This window comes from Stegostoma tigrinum, chromosome 10 (genome assembly GCF_030684315.1).
Source record: "Stegostoma tigrinum isolate sSteTig4 chromosome 10, sSteTig4.hap1, whole genome shotgun sequence".
Classification (NCBI taxonomy): domain Eukaryota; kingdom Metazoa; phylum Chordata; class Chondrichthyes; order Orectolobiformes; family Stegostomatidae; genus Stegostoma; species Stegostoma tigrinum.
Genome location: NC_081363.1, coordinates 7,898,198 through 7,916,418, shown reverse-complemented (window position 1 = coordinate 7,916,418; position 18,221 = coordinate 7,898,198). Strand labels below are relative to the sequence as shown.

The window sequence follows — 18,221 nt, the reverse complement described above, 5'->3', positions numbered from 1 at the left end:
TATTGTTTGATTTAGCCTTATTCAATAATGAAATATCCACACTAAACTGTCTTTTCCGGGCCCATTCTACTCATCTTCACCAAACTGTGAAACTAATTCATATACTGGACTTATTTCTTCAGATTTAATCAATTATTTCGAGTGAAATGTGGAAATTCCACCTTTAGTTTCAAAACAATTTATTCAATTTTCTGGGGCACAAGTTCCAACTTAGTTTAATTGTAACCTGTTCCACTAGAACAGGTCCCTCTTTCCCCGCTACTGATGCCAGTACTCCATGACCCTAAACCTTCATCTCCCAAATCACGAGGGACGGATACTACAGCAAAGGAACCAAAACAGAACGAGTTCAGCCATGTGCATTTCAAGAAAGCAAGGTGAGGCTAAACATAGAATCATACAATCGTTACAATGTGGAAACAGGCCATTCAGCCTGTCATGTCCAGGGCAATCCTCTGAAGGGCATTCACCCAGACACACCACCCTGTATTTCCCACAGATAATCCATCTAGAATGCACTTTCCTGGATACTATGGCAATTTAGCATGGCCAATCAACCTAACCTGCACATCTTTGAACTTTGGGAAGAAACTGGAGAACCCAAAGGAAACCCACACAGACACAGGGAGAATGTGCAAACTCCACACAGTTGCCTGAGAGTGAAATCAAATGCGGGCCCCTGCCACTTTAAGGCAGCAATGCTAACCACTGAGCCGCCCCCAAGAAAGCTCTCTATTTTTATAGGTATATTGTAGGCAAGACAGATGAATTCAGGGCAATTGATTGACACATGGAATTAAGATTCTATTGCTATCACAGAGATGGGACAACACAACATTACAGGGTGTAGGATCTTCAGGCAAGACAATTATGGTATTATTAATTAAATAGTCAGTTCCTGCAGTAAGAAGGAAGAGTACTTGGAAGGATCTTCAAATGATGCTTTGCAGGTAGAGCTTAGGAATAGTTGTTAGTAGTGCATCCTAGGCCTCCAAACAGTTAGTCAGCAAAAGAGGAGCAGATCTATACACAATGAGATAACAAAGTGTGGAGCTAGATGAACACAGCAGGCCAAGCGGCATCTTAGGGGCACAAAAGCTGATGTTTTGGGCCTAGACCCTTCATCAGAAATGGGGGAGGGGGAACAGGCTTCTTAAATAAATAGGGAGAGAGGGGGAGGCAGACTGAAGATGCACAGAGGAGAAGATAGGTGAAGAGGAGACAGAGGATGGAGCCTGTAGAGGTGAGTGTAGCTGGGAGGTAGGGAGGAGATAGGTCAGTCCGGGGAGGACGGACAGGTCAAGGGGGCGGGATGAGGTTAGTAGGTAGGAAATGGAGGTGCGGCTTGAGGTGGGAGGAGCAGATAGGTGAGAGAAAGAACAGGTTAGGGAAGCGGGGACGAGCTGGGCTAATATTGGGATGCAGTGGGGGGAGGGGAGATTTTGAAGCTTGTGAAATCCACATTGGTACCATTGGGCTGCAGGGTTCCCAAGTGGAATATGAGTGGCTGTTCCTGCAAACTTCAGGTGGCATCGTTGTGGCACTGCAGGAGGCCCAGGATGGACATGTCGTCTAAGGAATGGGAGGGAGAGTTGAAATGATTCGCGGCTGGGAGGTGCAGTTGTTTATTACGAACCAAGCGTAGGCGTTCTGCAAAGCGGTTCCCAAGCCTCTGCTTGGTTTTCCCAATGTAGAGGAGGCCACAGTGGATGGTGTATACCACATTGGCAGATGTGCAGGTGAACATCTGCTTGATGTGGAAAGTCTTCTTGGGGCCTGGGATGGGGGTGAGGGAGGAGGTATGGGGGCAAGTGTAGCATTTTTTGTGGTTGCAGGGGAAAGAGCCGGGTGTGGTGGGGTTGGAGGGGAGTGTGAAGCGGACAAGGGAGTCACAGAGAGAGTGGTCTCTCCAGAAGGCAGACAAAGGTGGGGAGGGAAAAATGTCTTTGGTGGTGGGGTCGGATTGCAGGTGACAGAAGCGTCGGAGGACGATGCGTTGTATCCGGAGGTTGGTGGGGTGGTATTTGAGGACAAGAGGGATTCTCTTTTGGCGGTTATTGCGGGGACGGAGTGTGAAGGATGAGTTGCGGGAAATGCGGGAGACACGGTCGAGTGCGTTTATCTGAGATGTACGGGAGTGGATTGCCTCATCCTGGGAGGAGATGTGGCGGAGGCGAAGGAATTGGGAATCGGGGGTGGAATTTTTGCAGGAAGGTGGGTGGGAGGAGGTGTATTCTAGGTAACTGTGGGAGTCGGTGGGCTTGAAATGGGTACAGGTTTGTAGGTGGTTGCCTGAGATGGAGACTGAGGTCCAGGAAGGTGAGGGATGTGTTGGAGATGGTCTAGATGAACTTGAGGTTGGGGGTGGAAGGTGTTGGTGAAGTGGATGAACCGCTTGAGCTCCTCGTGGGAGCACAGGGCAGCGCTGATACAGTCATCAATGTAATGGAGGAAGAGGTGGGGTTTTGGGCCAGTGTTGGTAAGGAAATGGTATTGTTCCACATAACCTACAAAGAGGCAGGCATTGTTTGAGCCCATGCGGCTACCCATGGCCACCCCCTTTGTCTGTAGGAAGTGGGAGGAATCAAAAGAGAAGTTGTTGAGGGTGAGGACAAGTTCGGCTAGGCAGATGAGGGTGTAGGTGGAGGGGAATTATCGGGCCTGCGGGACAAGAAGAAGTGGAGGGCCTTTAGGCCATCTGCATAGGGAATACAGGTGTATAGGGACTGGATCTCTATCTGTCTTTAATCGATCTCCCCCTCTCTCCCTATTTATTTCAGAACTCTCTCCCCCTCCCCTTTTTCTGATGAAGGTTCTAGGCCCGAAACGTCAGCTTTTGTGCTCCTAAGATGCTGCTTGGCCTGCTGTGTTCATCCAGCTCCACACTTTGTTATCTCGGATTCTCCAGCATCTGCAGTTCCCATTATCTCCTATGCACATTGAGGTGTGTCAAAATAATACTAATACGGTATTTACATTAGACGATTTCAATTTGACAAACAGTAACTGGGATACACATAGCATAAAGGGGTTAGAAGGGATAGATTTCTTGAGTTGCATTCAGAACAGCTCAACATGTAGAATGTCCAGAAGGGATGGTGCAGTGTCGGACTTAATTCTAGGTAACAAAGGTGGACATGTTTTTGAGGTGACAATGGAATGAGTGTTGAATTAGTGAAAGGTACATTTTATTCAAATAAGGCAGGATTTGGTTAAAGTTTACTGGAAACAGCTACTTATAGGAAAATCTACAACAGAGCAGTGAGGGAGGCAGGGGCGAGGTATTCAAAAAGGAAGTCGGAAGGGTACAGTCCAAACATGGTGCTTTTATGGCGAGATGTATCAGCAACAAGCCGAGAGGATCCTGGATATCTAGAGATATTCAGGACTTCATAAGGAAAACAAACAGAGACTTTTAGCAGATATGGAAGGAGCAAAACAATGGAGGACCTAGTGGGTTATTGAATCTGCGAGGGGCGAACATAGGAAAGCAATTAGGAGAGCAAAGAGGGGGACATGAAAACGTATTGGCAGAAATATATTAGGGGGACAAAGGGTAACGAGAACAAGAGTAGGGCCCAGTGGGGACCAAGAGGACACTGTGTACTTGGAGTTGGAGGACATTGATACTTCTGTCTTCAATGTGGAGAAGGAGGAAGTAGGTATGGAATTCAGGAAGAGGGACTGAGAGGTTCTTGAGCAGTTTGATATAGGGAGTGAGGAGGTGGTTGAAGTTTTAGCGGGCTTAAAAGTGCATAAATCCCCAGGTGTGGAAGAGTTGTATCCCTGGCTGCTGTAGAAGATGAGAGAGAAAATAACAGGGGCACTGACCCAAATCTTTAATTCCTCTTTAACCAGGGGGAGGTGCCACAGGACTGGGGGACAGCTAAAATGGTTCCAATTTTAAACAAAGCTGTTGGAGATAATCTGCAGAATTACAGATCAGTGAGTCTCACATCAGTGGTAGAGAAATTCTTGCAGAAAGTTCCAAAGGGGCAAATTAATCTTCACTTAGATAGGCAAGATTTGATCAAGAATTGTCAGCATGGTTTTGTCAGAGAGAGGTCACGACTAAAAAATTTGATAGGAATTTTTCAAGCTGGTGATCAGGTGTGTACCTGAGGATACTACAGTTGACATTGTTTATACAGATTTCAGCAAAGGTTTTATATGGTCCACTTGGGAAATTGATAAATAAGATAACAACACATGAGATTCAGGGTAACTTGGCAAGTTGGATCTAAAAGTGGCTTAGTGGAAGACAATGGGTGGTGGTGGAAGGTTGCTTGTGTGACAGGAAGCTGGTGCCCAGTGGCATGGGTTAGTAAATTTGCAGATGACACTAGGGTCGGTGGAGTTGTGGATAGTGAGGAAGGATGCTGTAGGTTGCAGAGAGACATAGATAAGCTGCAGAGTTGGGCTGAGAGGTGGCAAGCGGAGTTTAATGCAGACAAGTGTGAGGTGATGCACTTTGGTAGGAGTAACCAGAAGGCAAAGTACAGGACTAATGGTAAGATTCTTAGTAGTGTAGATGAGCAGAGAGATCTCGGTGTCCATGTACACAGTTCCTTGAAAGTTGCCACCCAGGTTGACAGGGCTGTTAAGAAGGCATACAGTGTTTTAGCTTTTATTAATAGAGGGATTGAGTTCCGGAACCAAGAGGTTATGGTGAAGCTGTACAAAACTCTGGTACGGCCGCACTTGGGAGTATTGCGTACAGTTCTGGTCACCGCATTATAAGAAGGATGTGGAAGCTTTGAAAAGGGTGCAGTGGAGATTTACTAGGATGTTGCCTGGTATGGAGGGAAGGTCTTACGAGGAAAGGCTGAGGGACTTGCGGCTGTTTTCATTAGAGAGAAGGTTGAGAGGTGACTTAATTGAAACATATAAAATAATCAGAGGGTAAGATAGGGTGGATAGGGAGAGCCTTTTTCCTAGGATGGTGATGGCGAGCACGAGGGGGCATAGCTTTAAATTGAGGGGTGAAAGATATAGGACAGATGTCAGAGGTAGTTTCTTTAGTCAGAGAGTAGTAAGGGAATGGAACGCTTTGCCTGCAACGGTAGTAGATTCGCCAACTTTAGGTACATTTAAGTCGTCATTGGACGAGCATATGGACGTACATGGAATAGTGTAGGTTAGATGGACTTGAGATCAGTATGACAGGTCGGCACAACATCGAGGGCCAAAGGGCCTGTACTGTGCTGTAATGTTCTATGACCACGGGGAACAGTGCTGGGTCTCTTATTGCTTACAATATATATTAATGATATAAATGAGATTGTAAGGGGAATGATAAATAGGTAAAAGAAGACACAAAAATTGGCCAAGTTGCTAACAGTGAGGATGAAGGTCTTAGGTTACGCAAAGACATAGACTGGTCATATGGCATTTAACCATGGTCAGATGGACAGATTAAGGGCAGATGGAATTTAACTCTGACAAGTGTGTGGTGATGCACTTTAGAAAAAGTGACAAGAAATGGGAGCGCTCAATGAATAGTGGGGCATTAGGAACGCAGAGCAACCGGTGCTTGTCCACAAATCCCTGAAGGCAACAAGACAGGTTAATTGTTGTTCTGGTTGCAGGGACAGCATCTCATATTCTGCTTGGGAACCCTGCAGCCCAATGGTAGCAATGTGGATTTCACCAGCTTCAAAATCTCCCCTCCCCCGACTGCATCCCAAAAACAGCCCAGCTCATCTCCGCCTCCCTAGCCTGTTCTTCCTCTCACCTATCCCCTCCCCTAACCTCAAGCCGCACCTCCATTTCCTACCTACTAACTTCATCCCACCCCCTTGACCTGTCTGTCCTCCACGGACTGACCTATCCCCTCCCTACCTCCCCACCTGTACTCTCCTCTCTACCTATCTTCTTTTCTCTCCATCTTTGGTCCACCTCCCCCTCTCTCCCTATTTATTCCAGAACCCTCTCAACATTCCCGTTTTCTGATGAAGGGTCTAGGCCCGAAACGTCAGCTTTTGCGCTCCTAAGATGCTGCTTGGCCTGCTGTGTTCATCCAGCTCCACACTTTGTTATCTAAGACAGGCTAATTGGGTAGTTAAGACAATATATAGGACACCTGCCTTTATCAGTTAAAGGTATAAACTATAATAGATTGGAGGTTATGTTGGTGCTGTACAAAACTTTCGTTAGGCCACAGCTGGAGCGTTTTGCACTGTTCACATTGCCTCACTACTGCAAGGAGATGACTGTAAAGGAGATCCATCAGAACGCTATTAGCATTGGAGTATTTTAGCTACGAAAAGAGGCTGTATAGGCTTTGGTTGTTTTCTTTATCGCAAAGAAGGCTGAGAAGCACCTGATTGAGGTGCATAAGATTATGAGGGCCATGGACAGGGTTGATATGAAGCAGCTGTTCCCTTTCATTAAGTGTCAATAACAAAGGGGCATAATTTTATTGCGAAGGGCAGGCTGTTGAGAGGGGATTTGAGGAAAGGTTTTTTGCACTCAGTGGGTAGTGAGAATCTAGAATGCACTGCCTGAGAGAGGATTGAAGGCAAGAAAACTCAACCTTTAAAAAGTACATGGTTGAGCTGTTGAAATGTCACAACATTCAAGGCTATGGACCAAGTACTAGAAAGTAGGATTAATTTAGATAGGTCAGTACAAACTTGTTGCAGCGAAGAATTTTTGCTATGCTATATGATTATGATTCTTTGAACCACATTCTTTGCCAATTTACATGGAATTAAGGTTTATGAAGTTTCTGTGTACAAATTGGCTGCCATGTTTCCCACAATAAATTTGTAACAACATTGTAGAAGTACTTAATTGGCAGTAACGTGCTTAGGAATGTCCTGTGGTCATGAAGGATGCTCTATAAATGCAAGTCTTACTTTTTGAGTTATTAGATACATTCTTAATTATAATACTGGGTAGGCTATACAGCCTTTGGGACTTTTGATCGCAGCAGCAAGAAACTTATCTATTTCCTATATCGTAATAACCACTGCCACCAACATATTGTTTTTTGTTTTAGCCACTACCTCCTTCAGTCACCTCTTGTACCATGGAGATCAATTGCCCATTCTCCTGCAGTGCTTCTTCTGATCCACACAGGTAGTAACTTCCTTGTGCTGGCTCTGAAGGTTTAGACTTCTCTACTGCTGCATCCTGGATTCCACAATTGCCCACTTGGTCCCTCCCAACCCTCTCCAAATCCAAACTAACACCTGATTTAAGGATTGAGAGTAGCCCCAGGATCAAAGCGTTCTGATAACTTTCCCCTACCTGATACATCATGATGTCTGGAGCTCAGCATCTAACTCAGCAGCTCTGTGCTGAAGAACCTCTAGTTAGGGATAGCTATTGGTTGCTCCCAATCCCTAAACACTGCATTTACAACACATCACCTGCCATGCCAACTCTAGCTTTTAGAGATATAATTGGTAATTTATACTCGAGCCTCTCCGTCTGACCTAAAGGTACAAAGAAGAATAGCATGTTCAACTCTACAGCCAACATTAATTAGCAGGCAAAAAACAGATGATATGTTTGATCTAACATGGAACAGGGATTGAGAATTCACCCGCAGAACCGTTTTCACATTGTATTAAAAACAGGAATTTATGTTTCTGCTGTGAAAGTACTTTGCTGAGAAGAGTGCACAACAGCTGTGAATTGAGGAAGCTATAAGATTGTAGGAATGTTGATTATTTAAAAAGATTCATGCTGAGCCAAGTCTGAAAACAGGAAGAACACTCAAAACGAAGTGAAATAAAAAAAGCTGAATTCTGAAGTAGTGAAGCAACAACAAAAACAATAGATAACAAAAGTGTGGAGCTGGATGAACACAGCAGGCCAATCAGCCTCTCAGGAGCACAAAAGCTGATGTTTCGGGCCTAGACCCTTCATCAGAGAGGGGGATGGGGAGAGGGAACTGGAATAAATAGGGGGAGAGGGGGAGGTGGACCGAAGATGGAGAGAAAACAAGATAGGTAGAGAGGAGAGTATAGGTGAGGAGGTAGGAAGGGGATAGGTCCTTTACATAGCACCTTAACATATTAAAACATCCTAAAATGTTGCACAGGAGCTTCATGAAATTCTCTATATATTAAAGGTCACTTTAGTGTTGTGGGTCGAGTGAGGGGTAGATTTTTGCCTTCCCTATGGTCAGTGTGGGAGTGGGAGGCATCACTTAATCAGGCAGTAAATTCCTAATTCCACTCAGAAGAAGTATGTAATGAAAAGGCTAATGAATTACTTTTCCCTGCCACTGCAAAGTGAGGTCAAGTGGGAGTTAAATAGCCTAATCTCCACCAGTATTGACCCCTTAGGATGGCTGAAGCGGGTCACTAAATCAGCTACGTTAACTCTGCTTTCTCTACTCAGATGCTGCCAGACTTACTGAGTTTTTCCAGCAATTTCTGTTTTTGTAACACAAACACTTATCAGGTTTCGACTATAACACAAGTTGTGGTTTTTTTTCCCTTGGAGCATTGGAGGCTGAGGGGTAACCTTATTGAGGTTTATAAAATCACGAGGGGCATTGTCAAAGCCTTTTTCTGAGGGTGGGGTTTCCAAAATTAGGAGGCATAGGTTTAAGGTGAGAAGGAAAAGATCAAAAAAGGGCCCGAGGTGTACCTTTTTCACATAGAGGCTGGTGTGTGATTGGAACAAGCTGCCAGATGAAGTTGTGGAGATGGGTACAATTACAACATTCAAAAGGCATAGGTATATGAATAGGGAGGCTTTAGAGGGATATGGGCCAAATGCTGGCAAATGGGACCAGTTCAGTTTGGGATGTCTGGTTGCCCCCCAACAATTTGGACTGAAGAGTCTGTTCCTGTGCTGTATAACACTTTAAAATGTTGAGCGTTGATGGTGTTTTTACTTATCCACTATTCTAGTACAGCTGACATATGTTTTGTAGACAGAGGACAAATTCTGAGGAATCAAGAGGTAATTAACTCACCAAAGAATTCCTGGTCCATGAACTGCCCTTGTAGCTATGGTATTTGTCTCATTTAATTCAGTTTCTGGTAAATGGCAACTGCAGGATGTTGATAGTGGTATGGATCAGACCAAACGTTCTCAAAATATATTAAGAAGGTAGTCCAATCCTTTCTTATTTTTAAAGGCAAGTGTAAGGCATTGTGTTCCAGATCCAATTGGATTGATCAGACTACCAGACTTGAAGCAAAACACATTTTATTCTTACATGATAGTTAGAATACAAAGGAGAGAAGAACTGGAATGCCTTATTGGAAAACACACACTTGGCAAAGGCAAATTCAGTAAAATAATTTGTCTCACATGCAACTCTACACTTCAGGAGAAAAAGAAAACATGAGGAGAAAGCACAGAGAGAGAGAGAGAGAGAGAGAGAGAGAGAGAGAGAGAGAGAGAGAGAGAGAGAGAGAGAGAGAGAGAGAGATTGATAGAGAGAGAGAACTCATGCATTTTGCTGTAGCAGAGAGAGATGTATCGCGGCTTCCAAACCCTAACAACTATGGAAAGTTAAAACAAAATTGTGGTTCTATGGGAGCTTGACCCTACCCTTTCACGTTGCTTCTATTGTTCCAATGCTAATAAAAAACCCAAGGCCTCACAAGCTGTTTACATTATTGCTTGGAACACACCACTCGTCACTTCTGTTTCAATCTCTCTTCATAAAAGAAGGACAGAATACACCTCTTAAATCCGTACTATCATCACAATAGTGGGTGATTCAGTGATGGTAATGCCACTGAATATTAAGGGGAGGTAATTAGATTCTCTCTTGTTGGTGATGGTCATTTCTGGCACTTGTGACCCGAATGTTACCTGCCTCTTGAGCCCATGCCTGAACGTTAACTAGGCCTTGCTGGTAAATACCTGGACCTGATTCAAGATCGGACGATGTCCAGGCCTGATCATTTTACACCCTTTAATTTTCCTTTTGCTTGCTGTGCCTGAAGCTTCTGTTTTTGTACTATATGCTAAGTCCTTGATTTATTTTATATTTTCTTTGGTTGAGGAAAAGCCTTTCCTCCCGGAAAGTCCAGGACTTCATAAAAAGCATACAGGTAAAATGAAAATTAGAAAAGCATGAAAGAATTTTGGTAATCAAGGAAAATGCAAGTTTTTTTATGAATACACACAAACAGCAACATTATAGCTTATTGCAGAACAGAAAGGGAGCCTGTTGTTGGAAGCTCAAGAAATAGTCATGGTTTTCAGTGAATTCTTTGTGCCTGTCTTTACAGAGAAGAGGACAATACAGATGTCATAGTGGATATAGTGTCAGAATCAGACAACTACCACTATGATACTTATTTTTTAAATGTGGGAGAAAAAAAATAGATCAAGTAATTACAGATTTGGTGGCCTAACCTCAATGGTAGACAAATTATTCTAAAGAATTCTAAGGGATACTATAAGTTGCTACCCAAAAAGGCATGAATCAATCAAGTACAGTCAGCATACATTTAGTAATAATTAGTTTGTGTCTGGTAAACTGGCGAGAATTTTTAAGGCAGTAATAACAGAGGTTCAATGAGTGTAGTGTTTTTAAAAAGAAGTCAACATTAATTTTCTTGAGTCTTTTAACAAGGTCCTAAATGTCACTGCCTGGAAAAGGAAAAACCATTGAACCCAAGGGAAAGTGGCACACTGAATCTAAAACTGGCGTAGTGGGAGGAAAGGATAATGGCCAGAGGTATCAATGTGACTGGAAAACTGCTTCTAATGGGATCCTACAGGACACCCAATTTGGAAGCTAAAATAAATTGACAGAGTAGCTTTTCTCAAGGAAAAGAAAGCTGTAGACTGCAGCCAAATATGAATAGATGGTCATGTGGTTTAAATTGGCAAACCAAATTCTATTTGGAGAAATATGAGGTAATTATTTTCAGGAAAGCAAGTAATACAAAGAAGTATACAATGAGTGACTGCAACAGAGAAGTACAAAAGCAAGTGCAAGAACAAAAGCACTTTGGATCATAATGTCTATAAATCTCTGAAAGTAACAGCACAGGTGGACGGAAGAACGCATAGAATGAAAAGGGTTATGCTGGAACAGTATAAAGCACTTGACAGGCCTCGTCTAGAGTAATACTTACAGCCTGAATAATACAACTGAATTATTCATTAAATTAAAACAAAGAACTGTGGACCAAGCAGCATCTTAGGAGCACAAAAGCTGACGTTTCGGGCCCAGACCCCTTCATCAGAGACCCTCTCTGATGAAGGGTCTAGGCCTGAAACGTCAGCTTTTGTGCTCCTAAGATGCTGCTTGGCCCGCTGTGTTCATCCAGCTTCACACTTTTATCTTGGATTCTCCAGCATCTGCAGTTCCCATTATCAACGAACTGTGGACGCTGGGTAGCTGAAACAAAAACAGAAAGTGTTGGAGAAACCCATCAGGTTTGGTTGTGTCTGTGGAGAAGAGAAAAATGAGTTAATGATACAAGTCCATTGACCCATCATCAGAACTGAAAGCCACAGCAAATTGGTGTTATATACATTGATGACTGGAGGAATGGAGAGGGGCGAGTTAAACAAATGGAGATGCTGCGAGAGAGAGAGAGAGAGAGAGAGAGAGAGAGAGAGAGAGAGAGAGAGAGAGAGAGAGAGAAAAGAGACAGACAGACAGGGACAGAAAGGGTGGCGGGGATCAACAGAGGAAAAAAAAAGGAGAAACAGTGAAAGGGTTTGCTGATGATATGCTGGGAGAGAGATAAATATTCATAGTGTCAGTAGTAGAAAATGAGTTGACTATGCTGGAATCAACCCATACAGAACAGGGATAATGGGAACTGCAGATGCTGGAGAATCTGAGATAACAAAGTGTGGAGCTGGATGAACACAGCAGGCCAAGCAGCACCTTAGGAGCACAAAAGCTGATGTTTCAGGCCTATTTTCTGATGAAGGGTCTAGGCCCGAAATATCAGCTTTTGTGCTCCTAAGATGCTGCTTGGCCTGCTGTGTTCATCCAGCTCCACACTTTGATATCCCGTACAGAACAGGTCCTGGTGCACTGGGGTAGGTAATAAACATGGAGACAGGTATTCACATGCTGAAATTGTTAAACTTGAAGCTGAGCCCTGAGTGCTTTAAAAGTACCTGGGCAAAAGATGAGGGGCTGGAGAAATTTAATGGTTCTGAGACAGAAATTTTGGCATTGGAACATGGTGATGTGCAAAAGTGGCAGGCAAGTGGAATGTTGGGATCATTTTTTTGAACAGAGCGGAGGTGTTCCACAAAGTGGTAACCCAATCCAAAGTATTCTATTGCATAGATGAGGGACAGCCAGTACATGTAGTGTATTTGGATTTTCAGAAGGTTTTTGATAAGTTCCCCAATGAGTCAGTGGGAAAGTTAAAGCACATAGAGTTAGGCATGAATCGAGGATTGGTTGACAGATGGAAAACACAGAAGAAAACAAACGGGTCTTTTACAAGTTAATAAAATGTGAAGCTGGATGAACACAGCAGGCCAAGCAGCATCTCAGGAGCACAAAATCTGACGTTCCAGGACTAGACCCTTCATCAGAGACACCCTCATTAAAATCCAGAACTTCCAATTCCCTGGCCCCCAACACCTCATTTTCACCATGGACGTCCAGTCCCTATACACCTGTATTCCGCTTACAGATGGCCTCAAGGCCCTCTGCTTCTTCCTGTCCCCTAGGCCCGACCAGTCCTCCTCCACCGACACCCTCATAAAAACAGCTCAGGGTCTTTTACAAGTGGCAGGCGGTGACGAGTTGGGTACCACAATGATCAGTGCTTTGACCCCCAGCTAATCACAATATGTAAATAGACGACCTGATTCAGGGGTCCAAAAGCAACATTTCCAGGATGCTTTTCCTCTTCCATGGGACACTGCGATTGTTGGCCATGACAGCATTTATTGCCCATCCCTAACTGCAAAGACCGGTAGTTAAGAGTCAATCATATTGCTGATAGTCTGGATCACACGTAGGCCAGACCAGTTAAGGATGGGAGGAGATTTCCTTCCTGTTTTTCCAAAAATCAACATTGGTTTGATGATCATTATTAGTCTTAATTCCAGATTTGTTTTTACAGAATGCAAGTTCTACCATCTGCTGGGGAGGGGGCGCTTCTAACCAGGGTCCCCAGAACATCACCTGGATGTCTAGATTAATAGTCTTGTGATAATACTATGATACTACCACCATTGGAAAGTTTCTTGATGACATGAAAATGTGTAAGATTGTGAGTAGTGAAGAGGGTGCAAGGAGACTTCAGGATGATCTAGACAACTCAAGTGAATGGGCAAATATGTGGCAGGTGCAGTAGAACATGGCAAATATGAAATTATACGTTTGAGTGTAAAAAACAGAACAGTATTACCAAAATAGTAATTTACTATGAATTGTGGTGTGCAAAAGGTATCTGAGTGCCCTAGTAGATGAATGACTGAAATTCATAATACACCTCATCTTCTGCTTAGGCACCTCAAAGCACTCAGGACTCAACATCAACTCCAACAATTTCAGAGTGTGAACATCTTTCTCCACGTTTGTTACTTTCCCCCATACCCCAGGTCCTATTCTGTATAGGGTGCTTCCAGCATAGCCAACCCATTTTCCACTACTGACATTTTCAGCATTTCTCGCTCTCTCTCCCAGCATCAGTAATGCCTTCCTCTGCTTCTCTCTTTTTCCCCTCTGTCATCCCTCCCTCCACCACTCTGTGTCTGTCTGTTTGTCTCTCTCTCTCTCTCGCATCCTCTCCATCTATTCAACTCACCCCTCTCCATTCTCCCAATCGTCAACCTAAATATCATCATTTCCCAGTTGCTTTCAGTTCATTAGACTTTTATCATTAACTCAGTTTTTTTCTCCACAGCTACTACCACACCTGATAGATTTCTCCAACTTTGTTTTTGTTTCAGATATCCAGCATCCACACTTCTCTGTTTTAATTTAATGAATAATTCAAATGTTGTAAAAACCATAAATACTACTCTAGATGAGGCCTATCACATGTTTTATGCTGTTCCAGCATAACCCTTGTGGGGCGGCAGTGGCTCAACGGTTAGCACTGCAGCCTCACAGTGCCAGGGACCTGGGTTCGATTCCAGCCTCAGGCAACTAACTGTCTGTGCGGAGTTTGCACATTCTCTCCGTGTCTGCATGGGATTCCTCCGAGCGCTCTGGTTTTCCCCTACAGTCCAAAGATATGTAAGAGTAGGTAGACTGGCCATGCTAAATTGCCCATAGTGTCCAGGGATGTTTAGGGTTAGACATGGGAAATGCAGGGGTAGGGGGAAAGGTCTGGTTGGGATGCTCTTCGGAGGAGCAGTGTGGACTTGTTGGGCGGAATGGCCTGTTTCCAAACTGTAGGAATTCTATGATTTTCATCCTACATCTTCTTCCGTCCACCTGTCCTGCTAGATTCAGAAATTTGCGGACATTATAATCCAAAGTGCTTTTGTACTTCTCCGTTGCAGTCACTCATTGTATACTTCTTTGTATTACTTGCCTTCCTGAAAGTACCTCCTGTTTCTCCAAATTGAATTTGGTTTGCCAATTTAAACTACTTGACTATCTACTTATATTTGGCTGCAGTCTGCAGCTTTCTTTTCCTTAAGAAAAGCAACCCTGTCAATTTTTTAAAACTTCTGAATTGGGTGCTCTGCAGTTAGGTCTAAATCTTTTATTACACCATAAGATGCAAGGAACCTGGAGCTGAGCCCTGAAGGATCCCATTAGAAGCAGCTTTCCCGTCATATTGAAACCTCCGACCATTATCCTTTCCTCCCACTATGCCAATTTTAGACTCAAAGTGCCACTTTCTCTTGGGTTCAATGGTTTTTTCTTTTCCAGGCAGTGTCATGTGGGACCTTGTTAACAGCCTCACAAAAATTCATGTTGACTTCTTCATAAGCACTACACTCATTGAACCTCTGTTATTACTGCCTCAAGAAATTCTTGCCAGTTCATCAGACACAAACCAATTATTAATAAATTCTATGTTCTATATGCTGACTGTACTTGATTGATTCATGACTTTTTGAATAACAACTTATAGTATCCCTTAGAATTCTTTAGAATAATTTGTCTACCACTGAGATTAGGCAGCCAAATCCGCTATTATTTGATCTATCTTCTCCTCCCTCATTTTAAAAAAACTGTGTAATAGTAGCATTCCTCTGACTCTGACACTACAGTCAGGAGAGGAATGGAAAATGTGGTTAGAGTTTCTTCTTTTCCTTTTAGAGTTGATAGCCAGAGACTATTTCCCAGGGCAGAAATGGCTAGCACGAGGGGTCATAGTTTCAAGCTGGTTGGTGGAAAGTATAGAGGGGATGTCAGAGGCAGGTTCTTTACGCAGAGAGTTGTGAGAGCATGGAATGCGTTGCCAGCAGCAGTTGTGGAAGCAAGGTCATTGGGGTCATTTAAGAGACTGCTGGACATGTATATGGTCACAGAAATTTGAGGGTGCATACATGAGGATCAATGGTCGGCACAACATTGTGGGCTGAAGGGCCTGTTCTGTGCTGTACTGTTCTATGTTCTATGTTCCTAAACCTTCTCTTAGAAGCCTTATGCTTGCTCCAGATGTGGTGATTTAGCTATTTTCAAAGGTGCCACTGCCAATCCTAAAATGGCATGGGTCATAAGGAGAGCAGCAAGTCTGTGAACGACCTACCGAATTCAGGCTATTAGATAGGCACATGGATGATAGCATAAGGTTGGGGTGGAAGTTAGATAGACTTTAGGATTAGGATAAAATTTCGACACAACATTGTGGGCCAAAGGGCCTGTACTGTGCTGTACTGTTCTGCGTTCTACGTTTATACTTAAAACTGTTAATACAGCATACCCCTCACGGGGAACGATTAGTTCAACTGCAACTGTATTCACTAGAGTTTTGAAGGATAAATGGGTTCCGATTGAAATGTGCATAATTCTAACACAGCTGGCAATCTAGATGCACAGAGGATTATTTTTGATTGAATATTCTAGAACCAGAGGGCACACAGACCAAGACACAGGGAACCATTTAGAACTGAGATGAGGAAACATTTCCTCAAAGGTTAGTGAACCTATGGAATTAGCCACCACAGAAGGATGCGGAAGCTAAGTCACTGAATATACTCAAGGAACAGATAGATAGTCATATATTTAAAAAGCATCAAAAGGGCACAGGGAGAAAAAAGAAATATGGCACTGAGATACAGGCTTAGCCATGTTCATGCTGAATGAAGGAGCAAGCTCAAAGGGCTGATTGGCCCAATCCCGTTTCTAGTTTCTATGTATCTGGTCACCTTAGTATAGGAAAAATGTAATCATACAAGAGGAGGTGCAGAAGAGACTTAAAGGGATGTCACCACGATTGGAGCATTTTTGCTATGAAGGAAACATTGGCTAGGCAGAGATTAAATTCTTTGGACTATAGGAAACAGAGGTGATGGTTTAATTTATGCGTATGAAATTATCATGAACTAGGTAAGAGTTCATCGGAAGGGCCTAATGCCTCAAGCACAGAAGTCAATAACTAGGATGCACCAATTTACTATAATTGGCTGGAGTTGGGGAGACTTGAGGGGAAGTGTTGAGGGTGATGGGTCATTTTGAACACACTGCCTGGAACACAGCAGAATCCCATAAAACAAAACTGGCATGTTCACTTGAAGTGCCATAACATACAGGACTACAAAACAAGTACTCCATGGTGAATATAGCTTGAATGGCTTGTTTCTTTGGTTATTACAAATATAATGCACCAATTGGCCTCTTTCTGTCTGTAATTTTTTTCAATGGTTCACATAAATCTCCCCAAACCCAGCTGAGAAGATCTAAGCAGTAAGTACAGAGATGGGGGTGAAAAATTGGGGAAACAATTTGATGAACATTATTCCAGAAAGTGATACTTTTATTACTGAAATCCTTGCAATAATGCAAGAAACCTCTGAAAGCATCAAGACAATTATAATTCAAATAATATTCAAAATAGACAAGCACGTACTGTCTGCACATCTTATATACTCAAGATTCTCCACTGCTCAAGATCATGGCACCAAACTGAAAATGATCATCTCTTGTCTACTTCAAGACACTACACAATTCATACAGGTCCATTACTCACAAAACAACTTTAAAAGTGATTCGGTGTATTGTACCATTGAACCAACACCTGCACTTTAGTACTTTCACTGGCAACAGAAAACATATGGCTGCATGGAATTAGAATTAAATCTGTCGACACGCAAGCAAATGGCCTTTAGCAAGATGTTCAAAACTGAATTAAATTCCACGTACACTGCCTGCTAATGATCTTAAATATTCTATGTTCCCCCTCTTGGAGGTTCTCGGTTCCTCCTGTTTGCTTTAAACTATACAGCTTCTGGCAAGAAGCCTCAGGAATAGGAAGTGCAAGTCTATCAAATCAGAACAGGAAATTTGCCTCCAAAAACAGAAACATACAACACCAATGCCGGTGTGCATACCGTAAATGGATTGTTAAATGACTGATGCAAAGTTCTCTCTATTTCCTTCTAAGAAATGGTCATATTTATAATATTTAGAATAATAATGTGACTGGGACTTATGTAGCAACTTATCAAGTGTCAGGGCATCCCAATATATTTCACACGCAATGGATTAATTATTTGAGTTATCCTTCACTTACAAGTACCGATCCATTTGCACTGCATATCTATTACCTTACAACATACTAATACATACAAGTGAGTGCAAGTAACTCAGTCCATCTAAGTAAGAACAAATAGAGGCAAAATACTGCAGATGCTGGAAATCTGAAACAAACACAAAAGAATGCTGGAGAAACTCAACAGGTCTAGCAGCATCTGTACAGACAGAAACAGAGTTAACATTCTGAGTCCAGAATGATTTTTCTTCAGAACAGATTGCCTCTATTATTAACATAAGTAGCAGTGCTATATAAAACCGAGATAGCAAAACTGTTTCTACTTACCACCTGTTCCAAGGACTTTCAGAAGTTCAAAGTTTTCTATCCCAACTTTTTCTGCATGCCCTGTTAAATTAGCTGGAAAACGACAAAACTTTGTTAGACATAAGCTATCTTTAAACTTTGGTTTTTATTTAATTTGAATTCTTTTACATTTCCTTCAAAACTTTGAAACTGTCTAGGCACTGATGAATGCTGCGTTTAGATTAGCCATCTCAAAACAGAGAAATTGGCTAGAATAGCCAGAGGTGAATTCTACTAATTCTGTAGAATTCAAACCACCATTAAATGGACACTTTAAATTAAACTATA

At 42.8% G+C, this 18,221-nt stretch overlaps 1 protein-coding gene across 2 annotated transcripts in view; it reads right to left on the bottom strand.

Moving 5' to 3' along the window:
- The window catches only part of rps6ka5 (ribosomal protein S6 kinase, polypeptide 5), a 226,013-nt gene that overhangs the window by 137,818 nt on the left and 69,974 nt on the right, over nucleotides 1-18,221 (bottom strand). For both annotated transcript variants that reach the window (XM_048537950.2, XM_048537951.2), the window contains exon 2: nucleotides 17,916-17,987. In XM_048537950.2, the coding sequence (XP_048393907.1) occupies nucleotides 17,916-17,987 (72 nt within the window). The remainder of the gene's footprint in view (nucleotides 1-17,915; nucleotides 17,988-18,221) is intronic.